Source organism: Dama dama, chromosome 18, assembly GCF_033118175.1.
Source record: "Dama dama isolate Ldn47 chromosome 18, ASM3311817v1, whole genome shotgun sequence".
Lineage (NCBI taxonomy): Eukaryota > Metazoa > Chordata > Mammalia > Artiodactyla > Cervidae > Dama > Dama dama.
Window position 1 is genome coordinate 100,371,092 of NC_083698.1, and position 14,391 is coordinate 100,385,482.

Below are 14,391 nucleotides of genomic sequence, written 5' to 3' on the forward strand. Positions count from 1 at the left end.
TTGCTGGGTATTGCCTTGTTCTTAGCGCTGAGAAAGGCCATTTTTTCCGCCCTTAAGGCCCTTAGATGTCCCTACTACATTATTGCTGTCTTTTCTGAAAGTCAGGAGTTAGTGTTTAGGGGCTCTACAGGCATATTGATGTCCCATACTTCTCTTAACTATTTGCCTTCCTGAGAATTTCAAATCAGTGATAATCACTGAGTTCTCAGGTTTCCTAGAGTGGATACTGTTTATAGAGAGACTGTCTATCATTCTGCATCTCTATGATTAATCCATATTTATTTGACTTTCTTGTTTTTCTTGAGTGAGGCCTCTTAGATGAGACAGCTTCACAGAAGAGCTCAAGTTGCTTCAAGTATAAGTCAATCATCTTTTCTTCCCAAAGAAATTGACTTGAATCTATTTTTCTTTTTTATTTTAGTTGATTGGTCGCCCAGCAATGATTCCCTACTGGGCCTTGGGATTCCAGCTGAGTCGCTATGGATACCAGAATGATTATGAAATCTCCAGTTTGTATGATGCAATGATGGCTGCTCAGATTCCCTACGTATGATACCCTCATTCAGTCTGTGGTTTAATTAGTGGTGGGAATTTGTGGCTAAGTATAGATTGGAAAATCTTCATAGAAATTCATTCAAGTAGTGATGACTACTTCAGCATGAAGAAAATGTAGCTGTGGATCTAGAAAACATTACCTTTTAAGTTTATTTCAGGCAACCCTTTAAAATCAAGGGTTGCAGACTGAGAGTTGCATAAATCCTTCAGCAGTTTGAGGGATGCTTGGGGGATACTGTTCCTGCCTCTTGCCAGGAATATTCTGCAGTAGCCATGGCTGGACTTTGAGACATGACTTTTGGGACCTGAAAATCATCTCAAGATTATAACCATTTTAGGAAATTGTACTGTGGCTATTCTTGGGGAGGGTGGATATAAAAGGAGAATATGAATGAAACCAGTTAATAGTAAGCCTTCACTTTTTCTTAAACACACACATACACATAAGCATATCCTACAACAACCTATCCCCTAGATAAAGCCCTAGAAGTTCAGTCATTTGCTGTCAACAGGCAGAATTCCATAAATAGCATGTTCTTTATCCTCCTGTAATGATCAGTTTCTCATCACGCAGTTGTTTTGCTCTCAATTCACCTCCTGAGGTTTTGGAGGACAATTAATGATTGGCAGCTGAGAATAAAATAAAGCATTATGATATTCTCATCAAAGATAATTTGAAACATTCATCCAGGCTTAATTTTTCTTTTTATAGACTGCTATTCTAGATACTTATTAAACATAAATTAGAAAAGATAGGAAAATTAAAAGATTAAAAAAATCCATGGGTTTACCTCACAGAGACAATTAATGTTAATAATGTGTTGATTCATTCTTTCCGAGTTTTGGCTTATGAACAAATCTCTCCTCCCTCGAACAACTTTTACTTAAAGTCTTAAGGCAATTCAGGTGATTATCACTTTTAGGCTAAAAAGAATCATCATCTCCCCACCAGGAACTGAATATTAACCACATGATGTCATTATTCAGCAATCAAGGATTAAGTGAATTTCATGTGCAGAAACCTGAGTTGGTGCTTTATAGAGAAGAGGGAAGACAAGGTTCTCACTCCAAGGCTCATCCAGTCAAATGAGAGTGGCAGAAATAAATACATTCTAGAAAACTATAAAATAATGTAGTTATAAATGTGAATAGGAGAAGGCAATGGCAACCCACTCCAGTGCTCTTGCCTGGAAAATCCCATAGACGGAGGAGCCTGGTAGGCTGCAGTCCATGGGGTTTCGAAGAGTCGGACACGACTGAGCGACTTCACTTTCACTTTTCACTTTTAGGCATTGGAGAAGGAAATGGCAACCCACTCCAGTGTTCTTGCCTGGTGAATCCCAGGGATGGGGGAGCCTGGTGGGCTGCTGTCTATGGGGTCGCACAGAGTCAGACACGACTGAAGTGACTTAGCAACAGTAGCAGCAAATGTGAATAAATTCAGTCAGGTTTATTGAAGGTGGGGGGGAAAGACACAGATATACAATCTTTTGTTTCTCAGGCAAGTATGGCTTTCTACCCTTGAACATTCAACCAGCATTTTGTTTAATAGGCTCATTGGGTTTCAGATCTGAAGAATGGAAAAGACATAAATTGAGGGAAGGAAAGGGAAGAAATACAGTTGGAGGAGCAGAAAGAGAAAGAATGGGAACCGGTGAGCTGGATGTAGAGATTAAAAAGCAATTTCAATCAGCAGAATTGAAAAGTCAGTCTAGGAGAGTAACAGATAAGAAGTTCAGGGAGGTCTGGTCTGGAGTCTGCAGGCAGTAGAACCGGAGCCTGGCTGAGCAACTCGTGTGCCCCGAGGAGCTCCTGCTGCAGGGACCTAAGTATCCTGCTTGCTTCCTTCTACAGGATGTCCAACATGTAGACATCGACTACATGGACCGGAAGCTGGACTTCACCCTCAGCCCCAGCTTTCAAAATCTTGGTCTCCTGATTGAGCAAATGAAGAAAAATGGCACGAGATTTGTTCTTGTTCTGGTAGGTATTTAGAAAGACTAGATCCTGTTTTCTGCTTCTATAGTTCAAAACTACATTGAGGGAAACTGGATGAAAAATACAGAAGACCTCCCTGAACACTTTTTGTAACTTCTTATGAATCTATAATTTTTTTAAAAAGTATTAAAAAGCAAATAAACAAAAGAAGAATGAATGAAAATGGCTTTTAAAAGATGATGGATTGCAATATTTATTTTTCAAAACTGCGTTATTGGGAGGCAATTTATTATTACATTCTTTCGGTAGAGTTAGAAAACTGAAATACTAGATAATAGCCAACAATACAATAGAGTGTGTAACACTAGATATAGCCCCCCCCCCCCCAAAAAAAAAAAAACAGTAAAGAAGAGAGAGAGTGTCTCTCACTGTTTCAGGCTATGCCTTGGAGAAAATAGCTGTATCTTAATCTCATTTTTCCCTTAGGGGCTCAAAAACCTCTTAAGTTACCATCACCAGTACTCAACAATGGTGAGGTTTAAGGGGCTTATTTCTTCTAAATTAAATTCATAAACAACTGATTTAAGATCCAGAATATCAGTTTATTATTTCACATTGGGGGCTTACCAGGTGGTACAGTGATAAAGAATCTGCCTGCCAATGCAGGAGACAAGAGGCAATGATTCGATACCTGGATCACGAAGATCCCCTGGAAGAGGAAATGGCAACTCACTCCAGTATTTTTACCTGGGAAATCCCATGGGCAGAAGGAGCCTGGAAGGCTATAGTCCATGGGGTCACATGAGTTGGACTTGACTGAGCGACTGAGCACACATTTTACATTGGAAGCTGTTATCTTATCAAACACAGAAGTAGTTACCTACAAATGATCCTTCCTTCTAGCCTCCAGAAATTGCGCAGTATTTTTTGACTTTTGTTCATTCATTCATTCAAGTATTGACTAAACACTGGGTCTTTGAAAATCCCTCTTCTAAAAAATGTATTTATAATCTATGAGAATAAGATGTCCTTTTTCTTACAGGGATTTTATTCTACTAGAGGGAGACCCCCAATAAATAAACATTAAAAAAAAGATAGTTTCAGATAGGTAGTGACAATTTCTATGACAGTTGTGAAGTATGATGCTATTTAGAGAGCAGTTGAGTCAGGTATGGGATAGATTGAACAGGGAAGGGAACTTGAGATAGACAAGCTGGGTCACAGAATAGAAGAAAGGAATTTCGTGTTCTTAAGGACTATTGCCATTACATTGTGGAAACATAATGAGTTAGACTTCTCCACTTGAGAGTAATGTTTTATTAACCTGGTTTATCTCCAGGAATTGTTTTCAAACATAAGCATACTTTTTTTCCTCAAGAATGTTGTAGAGAGGGACTTCCCTGGTGGTCCAGTGGTTAAGACTCCACACTTCAATGCAGGGGGTGTGGGTTTGATCCCTGGTTGGGGAACTAAGACCCCACATGCCACATGTTGCAGCCAAAAAATAAATAAAATAATGTTATAGAGAAACATCAACATAGTTTTTAGCTCTCAATTATTCATGGGGGATGTGTGTGTGGTGTGTTGTATTATTTCTCACCATTTCTTTCTGCACTGTGAATTGTTAAACATTTAGAGAAGAGATTTCTTGGTGATGTTTTTCTCATTTCTGATGTTTTAAACGCTTTCACTGCAGGACCCAGCCATTTCTGGCAATGAGACCCAGTATCTCACATTCACCAGAGGGAAGGAAAGTGATGTGTTCATCAAATGGCCAGACAACAGCGATATTGTCTGGGGAAAGGTAAGATTTTGGATAAGATGCCTGTAGTTAATCAGTGTCACAATTGATTAAAAGAGATGCAATAACTCTTGGCAAAATATATTGGGTAATTTATAAATTATGAATGAGTAGAAATCTGTCTGATACTGATTAGCTCAATAAACATTAATAAGGCTAAGGTTTCAGGTCTAATCCTCTAAAATATCAGTGAGCCTTGTTTTATTGTCTGGAAGTATTCCAATGACCCACCCCTTATATATGCCAACTGGTCATTTAACAAAGATAAAGAATCCCTTTGAAAAGGACTTTGAAATCTGTCTCTCAGTCACCTACTCTCATCTTTGACCCAGGATGCTTAATCAGTATCTAACTAAATCACTGAATGCTATGAATTAACCTCCTCTTATCTCTTTTCATTCTCTTGTGGCGTCAATCCTCATACTCATTGTTTGATTCTTAGCAACAAGATTTTAAGTGGACTTCCTGACTCTGGATGACAGTAGCTCTTAGCCAGGGTTGCTCTGTAAATATCCCATGCTGCTTCATCTTGTTGCCAAAGTCTTGGCTCCCTGTCTACCGATGCTGAATAGAAATACAGAGACAACATTTGGAGGAAATAGAAAAGAGTAGCTTTATTATTTTTACCAGGCAAAAGGGAAAAACAGTGGACCAGTGACTCAATAATTGTGCCTTGCTCTCTTAGGAATAGAGAGAGGTTTTATATCCTCTTGAATGTCTTGCATCTTTTTTTCTGCTGCAAAGTTTCAAAATGGCCACAGCTGGCATCAGGCAACTCAGCAGCCAAGTCTGGTGTTCCTGAAGTTATCAACCCAGGACCTTCTTTCTGAAATGGAGAATGCTACAGGGAGTGTAGGAGAAGAATGCCAAGTATAGAATATAATCTACATGGAGTCAGAGAGTAATTAGCTTTGTGAAGGACAAGTCCAGCTACAAGTGTCTCTTAGTTCAGTTCAGTTCAGTTCAGTCACTCAGTTGTATCCAACTCTTTGCAACCCCATAGGCTGCAGCACACCAGGCCTCTCTGTCCATCACAAACTCCCAGAGTTTACTCAACGCATGTCCATTGATTCAGTGATGCCATCCAACCATCTCATCCTCTGTCGTCCCCTTCTCCTCCTGCTTTCAATATTTCCCAGCATCAGGGTCTTTTCCAATGAGTCAGCTCTTCGCATCAGGTGGCCAAAGTATTGGAGTTTCAGCTTCAGCATCAGTCCTTCCAATGAATATTCAGGACTGATTTCCTTTAGGATGGACTGGTTGGATCTCCTTGTTGTCCAAGAAATTCTCAAGAGTCTTCTCCTACACTACACTTCAAAAGCATCAATTCTTTGGTGCTCAGCCTTCTTTGTGGTCCAACTCTCACACCCATACATGACTACTGGAAAAACCATCGCTTTGACTAGATGGACCTTTGTTGGCAAAATAATGTCTCTGCTTTTTAGTATGCTGTCTAGGTTGGTCATAACTTATCTTCCAAGGAGTAAGCATCTTTTAATTTCATGGCTGCAGTCACCATCTGCAGTGATTTTTGGAGCCTCCCAAAATAAAGTCTGTCACTGTTTCCATTGTTTCCCCATCTATTTGCCATGAAGTGATGGGACCGGATGCCATGATCTTAGATTTCTGAATGTTGAGCCAACTTTTTCACTCTCCTCTTTCACTTTCATCAAGAGGCTCTTTAGTTCTTCTTCACTTTCTGCCATAAGTGTGGTGTCATCTGAATATCTGAGGTTACTGATATTTCTCCCAGCAATCTTGATTCCAGCTCGTGCTTCTTCCAGCCCAGCATTTCTCATGATGCACTCTGCATGTAAGTTAAATAAGCAGAGTGACAATATACAACCTTGATGTACTCCTTTTCCTATTTGGAACCAGTCTGTTGTTTCATGTCCAGTTCTAACTGCTGCTTCCTGACCTGTATACAGGTTTCTCAAGAGTCTGTTAGTAGTAACAGCTAAAGAATAACGAAAATGACTGTAGGCCTGTTTGGCTGGTATGTGCCAAAGGCTCCTCACTCGTTTATGTTTTGCTGCAACACTCTTGCTCTGGATTAATGCCCTGTTCAAGCTGGTTTTAGAAAAGGCAGAGGAACAAGAAATCAAATTGCCAACATCCTCTGGGTCATCAAAAAAGCAAGAGAATTCCAGAAAAATATCTATTTCTACTTTATTGACTGCCAAAGCCTTTGACTGTGTGAATCACAATAAACTGTGGAAAATTCTGAAGGAGATGGGAATACCAGACCACCTGATCTGCCTCTTGAGAAACCTATATACAGGTCAGGAAGTAACCTGTGTTCATTGGAAGGACTGATGCTGAAGCTGAAACTCTAATACTTTAGCCACCTAATGCGAAGAGCTGACTCATTTGAAAAGACCCTAATGCTGGAAAGGTTTGGGGGCAGGAGGAGAAGGGGACGACAGAGGATGAGATGGTTGGATGGCATCATCGACTCAATGAACATGGTTTTGGGTAAACTCTGGGAGTTGGTGATGGACAGGGGAGCCTGGTGTACTGCAGTTCATGGGTTCACAAAGAGTCAGACACGACTGAGAGAATGAACTGAACTGAATGCCCTGTTCAAGTGCCTTCAAATGTTTCCTTCCAAACTTACCCAAATAATACCTGCACTTCAAGGCCAACTTAAATATTCACTCTTAGAGAGCATCCAAAGACCAGCTTTGTTCTCCCTTTTGAATATTGCAACTCGCTTATGTTCCATCTGTGAACTTGGAGAAAACAAGAACTGTTTCTTACTTAAGGCTCAGCAGATACAGATTATAGAAGTGAGCCTGGCATATAGTAAATGTTCAGTATTTGTTGAATGAATGAATCAATGTATATAGTTGAAAAGTGAAAGTGAAGTCACTCAGTCGTGTCTGACTCTTTGTGACCCCATGAACTATAACCTATCAGGTTCCTTTGTCCATGGGATTTTTCAGGCAAGAATACTGGAGTGAGTTGCCATTTCCTTCTCCAGGAGATCTTCCCAGCCCAGGGACTGAACCCGGGTCTCCTGCATTGTAGGCAGACGCTTTACCGTCTGAACCACCAAGGAAGTCCAAAATGTATACAGTTAATGTCCTTCTAATTATAGATGAAATTGGTTGATACTATGAATTTTTTTTTTATTATTATTATTTTTTTTTCCAGTGGGTTTTGTCATATGAATTTTTTTTTGATACTATGAATTTTTTTAATGCTGTGTATACTTGGGGTCCTTAGTAAGTTGTGATACTGCTTAAAAGCCTTGAGGCTAAGTGTATGGGTTGTGAACAGAAATCAATCTTATTCCTTTAGAGTCACACTTAATATGTATTTTTTATAAGGGGAAATTTGTTACAAGTCTGTGATAGGCAAGTCAGTGAAAAAATCATCATTTGCCAAGTGATTGTACAGAGGATGTGCTTAGAAGGGATTTAGTTAATAACATTCAAAAGTAAAATTTTGAAAACTGATGGAATGAATCAAGAGATCCCAACCTATTTTCACCTAACAAAATTCCATATATGCAGACTTTGCAATTTAATTAATTCCAAATATCCCCTGGAATTATATGGAGATGCATGTCATTAGAGTCTAACATGTGAAACATCTCATGGTTTGTGTGCAATGCCTTTTGAAGGTTTTAATTTTTCTTTTTCTTTTTCTAGGTTTGGCCAGATCTGCCCAACGTGAATGTGGATGGGTCCCTTGATCACGAAACTCAGGTTAAGGTACAGTAACACACAGATTTTTGTCTACATGGTTCTAAACATCTGGATACTTAAGAGTTTTACCCTGATGTTTGGTTAAGTAGCTCTGAGTTGAGTGTACTTGTCAACAAGTAATTTTCTGGAAGCAAAATTTTCTGCAAATGGAAAACCCAACAGGCAGCTAAACTGGAATTGTATAGAAGGAAATTATATATGAAATACCTTTACCTGTGCACCTTCAATGGGTTGTATTTTGTTTGAATTTAAAGTTGGTTAAAAATAATGAAGGAAAGTCTGAAATCTTTTCACTGGAGGGTTTATGAACAGATTGGGTTTTAATTTGAATCATCTACATATAGAAGAAAGTGCTGGCCAGTTGAAAGGAGCAGTGGCTTTGACTCAGCACTTGATGCCACATCAGTCTCGGGCATCCAGCATCCCATCCACACTGCAGCTCACGTTTCCCTGCATGACTGATCTTGATTTGGCCAATGGGGAAAAAGCACTTGTGCTCTGAAGTTTGACTGTTTAGACACTGATGGTTAATTTTCCTATTTATATGATGACATCGTAAAGTGTCCCATGTTTAAAATGGGACTTAAAGACTACCTAACCTTCTAGGAAAGGAGAGTATGGAGTCACCTTCCCTGGTGTGTGTGTGTCCGCAATAAACTGCAGCTGCAGCCACTGATATGAGGTTAGGGCACACACCGAGTGGGCAGAGCCTTGCACAAATACCTGCTTGTCTCCCCTTCCCAGTCTTTGTGCACCCCCGTCCCCCCACAGAAGAGCTGAGACCCCACATAAGAGCACGTGTCCTCCTTACAGTTGTATAAAGCCCACGTTGCTTTTCCTGACTTCTTGCGGAATAGCACGGCTGCCTGGTGGAAGAGGGAAATAGAAGAGCTCTACAGAAACCCTCGAGAGCCAGAGAAGAGCTTGAAGTTTGATGGATTGTGGATTGTAAGTCATCTTTCATGCCTTTCTTTGAAAACATTAGCAGTTGAAACACAGGGAGATAACTCAGAACCTACCAAAGCAGCAAGCTAGGGCTGGCGGAGTGGACGAGAGGGATGCTGTTATAGAGCTAAGGTGCTGGGACCACCGGGAAGAGCAGAGAGAATCGTATGTCTGCCCAGAGACATACTGCCTAGTGGAAGCTGGGGTCCCTGAAGGCGATGAGCCACCGCTCAAGTTGCTGCTTGGAGAAGAAAGAGGGACACATGTCTAACTTCTCTTAGCTCCACACCCTCTAACCTCTCGCCAGTGCTTCCCATTGGCCAGACCTACACAGAGGCCAGTGCTAAAAGAGCCCAAGAGCCCATCCTGTGATACAGGGCAGGGCCAGGGGTGGGCAAGGCATGGATCAGAGGCAACTGTCATCATCACAGGGCTGGGAAAACTCCAGCTTCAGAGGTCCATTCTGATGCTTGCTGTGGTTGTTGGCTAGGCTTAAGAGCAGGGCTTCCTGAGATGTCTCTGGGACACACATTCAAAGGCTCCTCTAATGGTGTTTCTCTACGAGTGGGAAGCATGTCAGTACCCCAGTTTCCTCCTCCACTGTGCAGTGGTCTGAGCTCCCGAGCATATTCCAGGTCAGCTCTGAAGAGCTTCTCCAGTCTGGGCCAGGATGAAAGAAGCTTGCCATTGACCCAGAGACAAACCTCTCAGCCCAGTGGTGGCCCTGGGGCTGCCCTGGCCACCATCAGGATAGGCAGACCCAGGGCACGAAAGGACACAGATTAACCCAACTGTGAAGAGATAGGGGAAGCCCTGTGCAACACAAATCCCAACAGCTCTGTGGTATTTGTTCCACTGCGAGAAAGCTGTAGCTGAATAACTCCAGTAGCCAAGAGTCCTCCGGAACAGCCTGGCTTTGCATTTTAGTGTGTCCTACTTAAGATCACCAGGGCTTTCCCTGGTGGCTCAGACAATAAAAATGTCTGCCTGCAATGTGGAGACCTGGGTTCAATCCCCGGGTCAGGAAGATCCCCTGGAGAAGGAAATGGCACCCCACTCCAGTACTCTTGCCTGGAAAATTCCATGGATGGAGGAGCCTGGTGGGCTACAGTCCTTGGGGTCGCAAAGAGTGGGACACGACTGAGCGACTTCACTTTCACTTTCACTTAAGATCACTTAATATACAACATTTTAAGTTTTCCACTGATAATGTAGGCTATGAATATTCACCTCAAGAACTGCTATTTCTTGCATTTAAGTAATAGATCCCTGCAAGTATTATTTGATTTCTAGATTTGTTTCTGAGTTACCTACAACTTTTTAGGACTGTATCTACTGAAAGTTAGAAAGTTAGAGATTTCTCCTGGTTTTGGGTTTATGCTGGTGTCAGAATCAATAGTCTAAACTATTGATAATAAGGAGATTATAGTAACCATTAGCCATGGATAAAAAGTGAGTCATCCATGCATAGAAAAGATGGATTTGTGTGGGGAGATGAATCAAAAGGAGATTTAATTAGGTCATGATTCCAGCCTAATTTCAGTATTTTGTCACTATAAGCCAATCCTCACAGGCCTAAAAATGCCAAGTAAACTAGAGGTTTAACACTCTTCTTAAACCAAAATGATTCCTTACAGTCCTCTTGGGTTGGTGCCTGAGATTACACAGAGTCGGTGATGCAACCAGCTGGTGTGAGTTTGACCGCATTGCTGAGGGGCCAGTGTCATCTCCAGGAAGGGCCATGCTGCCTCTGACCCACGGAATTTTTTTTTTTTTTTTTTTTGCTATCTCATTGCAGAACATGAATGAACCATCGAACTTTGTGAATGGATCTGTCAGGGGCTGCAGCGATGAAATTCTTAATAATCCACCCTATGTGCCATGTATGTAAAATGATGTCTTCACCAAATTACTTCTCTGCTCAAAAGCCTTGCAAATTTTCCTGTTATTGTCAAAGTGAAGCCTAATTTTGGCAAGAAAACGCTTTTAAATCTGACATAAGTAGAGTAGAATAATTGAATAAGTGCAAATAAACAATTAATCAGGCATAGAAATAATAGCATGATGTGGTATGAAAGAAACCAAGCAATGATGTGCATCTGATTATAGTGATGAATATGAACCAATAACTGACACTCCAAATCACCCCCTGCACACCACACACACCATACATACACACCACATACTAAACTGCACACACACCACACATGCACACAGACAGACATGTCACACACCACACACACCACACATACACACCACATACTACACTGCACACACACCACACATGCACACACAGACATGTCACACACCACACACACCACACATACATACCGTATACTACACTGCACACACACCACACATGCACACATACAGACATGTCACACACCACGCACATCACACATACATACCACATACTACACTGCACACACACCACACATGCACACACACAGACATGTCACACACCACGCACATCACACACACTGCAACATACTACACATATACCACAAAGACACACATATACACATACCACACATACACACACGTGCACACCCTACATACACATTTCACTCTTTTGATTAGATGATGGAAATCTAGTTCTGTCACTCCTTCTGCCCATGTTCACAGAACCTACATGAAAGATATTCCCTGTTTGTCCCATGGTAAAAACAAACAGAATATCAGTGGGTTTAAGGGTGTCTTTTTGAACACCTTACAAGTTGAACTCTTCCCTTACCTTGAACTCATACCTTACTTGAACTCTTGCCTAGGGAAGGAAGTGACTCACTTCAATAAGAGTACTGTCCCAGTAATTCGTGGACTCCACATTTCCTGAATTGTGGTTCACTGCTAGGCTTACTATTGCTCACTAGATCCTTCCTTCCTTCCTCTCTCCCTTCCTCCCTTCCTTTCTCCTTCCTTCCTTTCTGCCTTTTTCTCCTTCTTTCCTTAATTTAGTATCTGTGTATCAGATAAGTGATGACAAATCAGAAAGCTTTAGCAGTATTAGTGCGGTGATGAAATAGGGCCTGTTCCCTTGAGAACATTGCCATCTAGTGGAAGAGACGATCATAACCATAAAGGGGTTTATTGAGTCCTAACTGGGCTATGGCAGCCCCCTCTAACTATTGGAGTTGGAGCGGAACAGAAGCGTCCCCTTCCTGGCTCCATACCCTCTTCTTACCTTTCATTAATTAAGCAGCCACAGGACCCTGATAACAAAAACTTCTTGAAACTGGAGCTGTTACTGGTAATGAGGTTGTTGGCTGAAGTTGAGAAATGTGAAGATGATGGGAATTTCTGGTGAATGTGCAAATCAGGTTCTGTAAGAATTAACTCTGCATTTCCTCCCAGACTTGGGGTCCCAGGGCCAGGGCCTGAGCAGCCAGACCCTGTGCATGGAGAGCCAGCAGGTGCTGCCAGACGGCTCGTCCGTGCGCCACTACGACGTGCACAACCTTTACGGCTGGGCCCAGGCCAGACCCACGTACGAGTGAGTGTGCTTTTGTCACCGGCCAGCAAGACGATTTTCATCTCTTCCTATGGCTGTAAATGTCTAGAGTTCTGACATGGTCAGGGACAAAGCTCTTTGCATCACGGGCATCCACCCTTACTCTATGTGTGTGTGCTAAGTCACCTCAGTCATGTCCGACTCTGTGCAACCTTATGGACTGTAGCCCTCCAGGCTCCTCTGTCCATGGGGATTCTCCAGGCAAGAAGACTGGAGTGGGTTGCCATGTCCCCCTCCAGGGGATCTTCCTGACTCAGAGATCGGACCTGCATCTTCCGTGACTCCTGCATTGCAGGAGGATTCTTTACTGCTGAGCCACTGGGGATACCCCTGCCTTATTTCTTGCCTTCTTTACCTCTCACTGAGGTGTGTGTGTGTGCACATGTGCATGCATGCCCACGCATCCCTGTCCATTTTTGGACTTATTTTAGTGTGAAATATTGGCAGTAACCTAAATGGATTAGTTTCCGCTATAGCTAGCTACTTTTCCTGACATCACTTACTGAATACTTTATCTTTGCCTATCGATGTGGTGCTTTCTTTAGCAAATATTTGGATTACATCATACACCAGCATCTGTCAATAGATTTTCTCTTTTGATCCACTGATTTTTCTCTCATATCTTGTTTTTATTTTTGGGCTAAAGCATCTTACAGAAGACTGACCTTCCATTGAGAAATATTTAAACATCTTTTATATATATTTATCCCTCTGTGCAAAATTTTTCCTGCGTTTTGAGGATTAGCCTAGTAGAGGGCATATTATCAACGGGAGCTGTAGTCATATATACTTTTATTTGGGTACCAGATCTACCTCTTTGCTCTTTAAATGACTGACAAATTATCTCTCTTCTTTGAGCCTCAGTTTCCTGACAGTAAAAGTAGGCCAGGGTTGTGAGACAGTACACATGAACATGACCAGTACAATGCCTGGGATAGAGTAATTGTCCTGTGAATATCTGTCTTACACCTCACCCCAGCCCTCCTCATACCTAGAAGTAGACAGCTAATTAATTTTTTTAAGAAATCCACATATTGTTAATCAACCATATTCCAAAATAAGATAAATTTTTTTTAATTAAAAATTTTTTTAAAAGAAAAAGAAATCCATACTTTAGGTGATGCTGTATCTGCAAGTTGTTCTGCTGGGAAGCTGACTGGCACTCTCAGCATCACTTAAATAGCAGATACAGCTCCTCAGCTGTCCAGCCTCAAATTCACCCTCAGCTCACCCCCTTGTCCCCCTCCGAGCAGAGCCGTGCAGGAGGTGACAGGACAGCGAGGGATCGTCATCACTCGCTCCACTTTCCCCTCTTCTGGCCGCTGGGGAGGACACTGGCTGGGCGAAAACACGGCCGCGTGGGACCAGCTGAAGAAGTCAATCATTGGTGTGTGGGCTTATCCTGGGGCCTCTCCAGGTGGGGAGGGGGCTGGAGTGCTCTTCAGCGGGGTTGGTCGTGTCTAATAGTCATCCATGCAGTCAGTGAAAGCCACGGGAGCTGAGTGCTCTGGGTGTGTGAGTTTTAATGCACACCCATCTTCTGACATTTTCATCACAAGTGACTCAGAGCTTTCAAATGTGGAACAGAAGAGACAGGTCAAACCTCCCCTTCCCACGGTCTGCTCTCCTGTGTCCAACGCAGCTGTATCTTCTCCTTGCAGGCATGATGGAGTTCAGTCTCTTTGGAATCTCTTATGTAAGTCCTACTGGGGCCATGATGAATCCCCCATTTCAGATTTTGGTGTGTCTGAAACCCACAAAGTCCCACCTAAAATATGCTCTGATTTTGCATCTTCTCAGACAGGAGCAGACATCTGTGGATTCTTTGGAGATGCTGAGTATGAGATGTGTGTTCGCTGGATGCAGCTGGGGGCATTTTATCCATTTTCCAGGAACCACAACACATTTGGGACCAGGGTGAGGGAAGCCAG

The 14,391-nt window shown here is 42.2% G+C and overlaps 1 protein-coding gene across 2 annotated transcripts in view; it reads left to right on the top strand.

Annotated features, from left to right (window-relative positions):
- MGAM (maltase-glucoamylase) overlaps positions 1–14,391 on the top strand; it is a 194,531-nt gene that overhangs the window by 157,742 nt on the left and 22,398 nt on the right. For both annotated transcript variants that reach the window (XM_061165959.1, XM_061165954.1), the window contains 10 exons: positions 422–547; positions 2,410–2,538; positions 4,190–4,297; positions 7,951–8,013; positions 8,821–8,955; positions 10,751–10,835; positions 12,304–12,442; positions 13,714–13,847; positions 14,122–14,156; positions 14,261–14,377. In XM_061165959.1, coding sequence (XP_061021942.1) covers positions 422–547; positions 2,410–2,538; positions 4,190–4,297; positions 7,951–8,013; positions 8,821–8,955; positions 10,751–10,835; positions 12,304–12,442; positions 13,714–13,847; positions 14,122–14,156; positions 14,261–14,377 — 1,071 coding nt within the window. The remainder of the gene's footprint in view (positions 1–421; positions 548–2,409; positions 2,539–4,189; positions 4,298–7,950; positions 8,014–8,820; positions 8,956–10,750; positions 10,836–12,303; positions 12,443–13,713; positions 13,848–14,121; positions 14,157–14,260; positions 14,378–14,391) is intronic.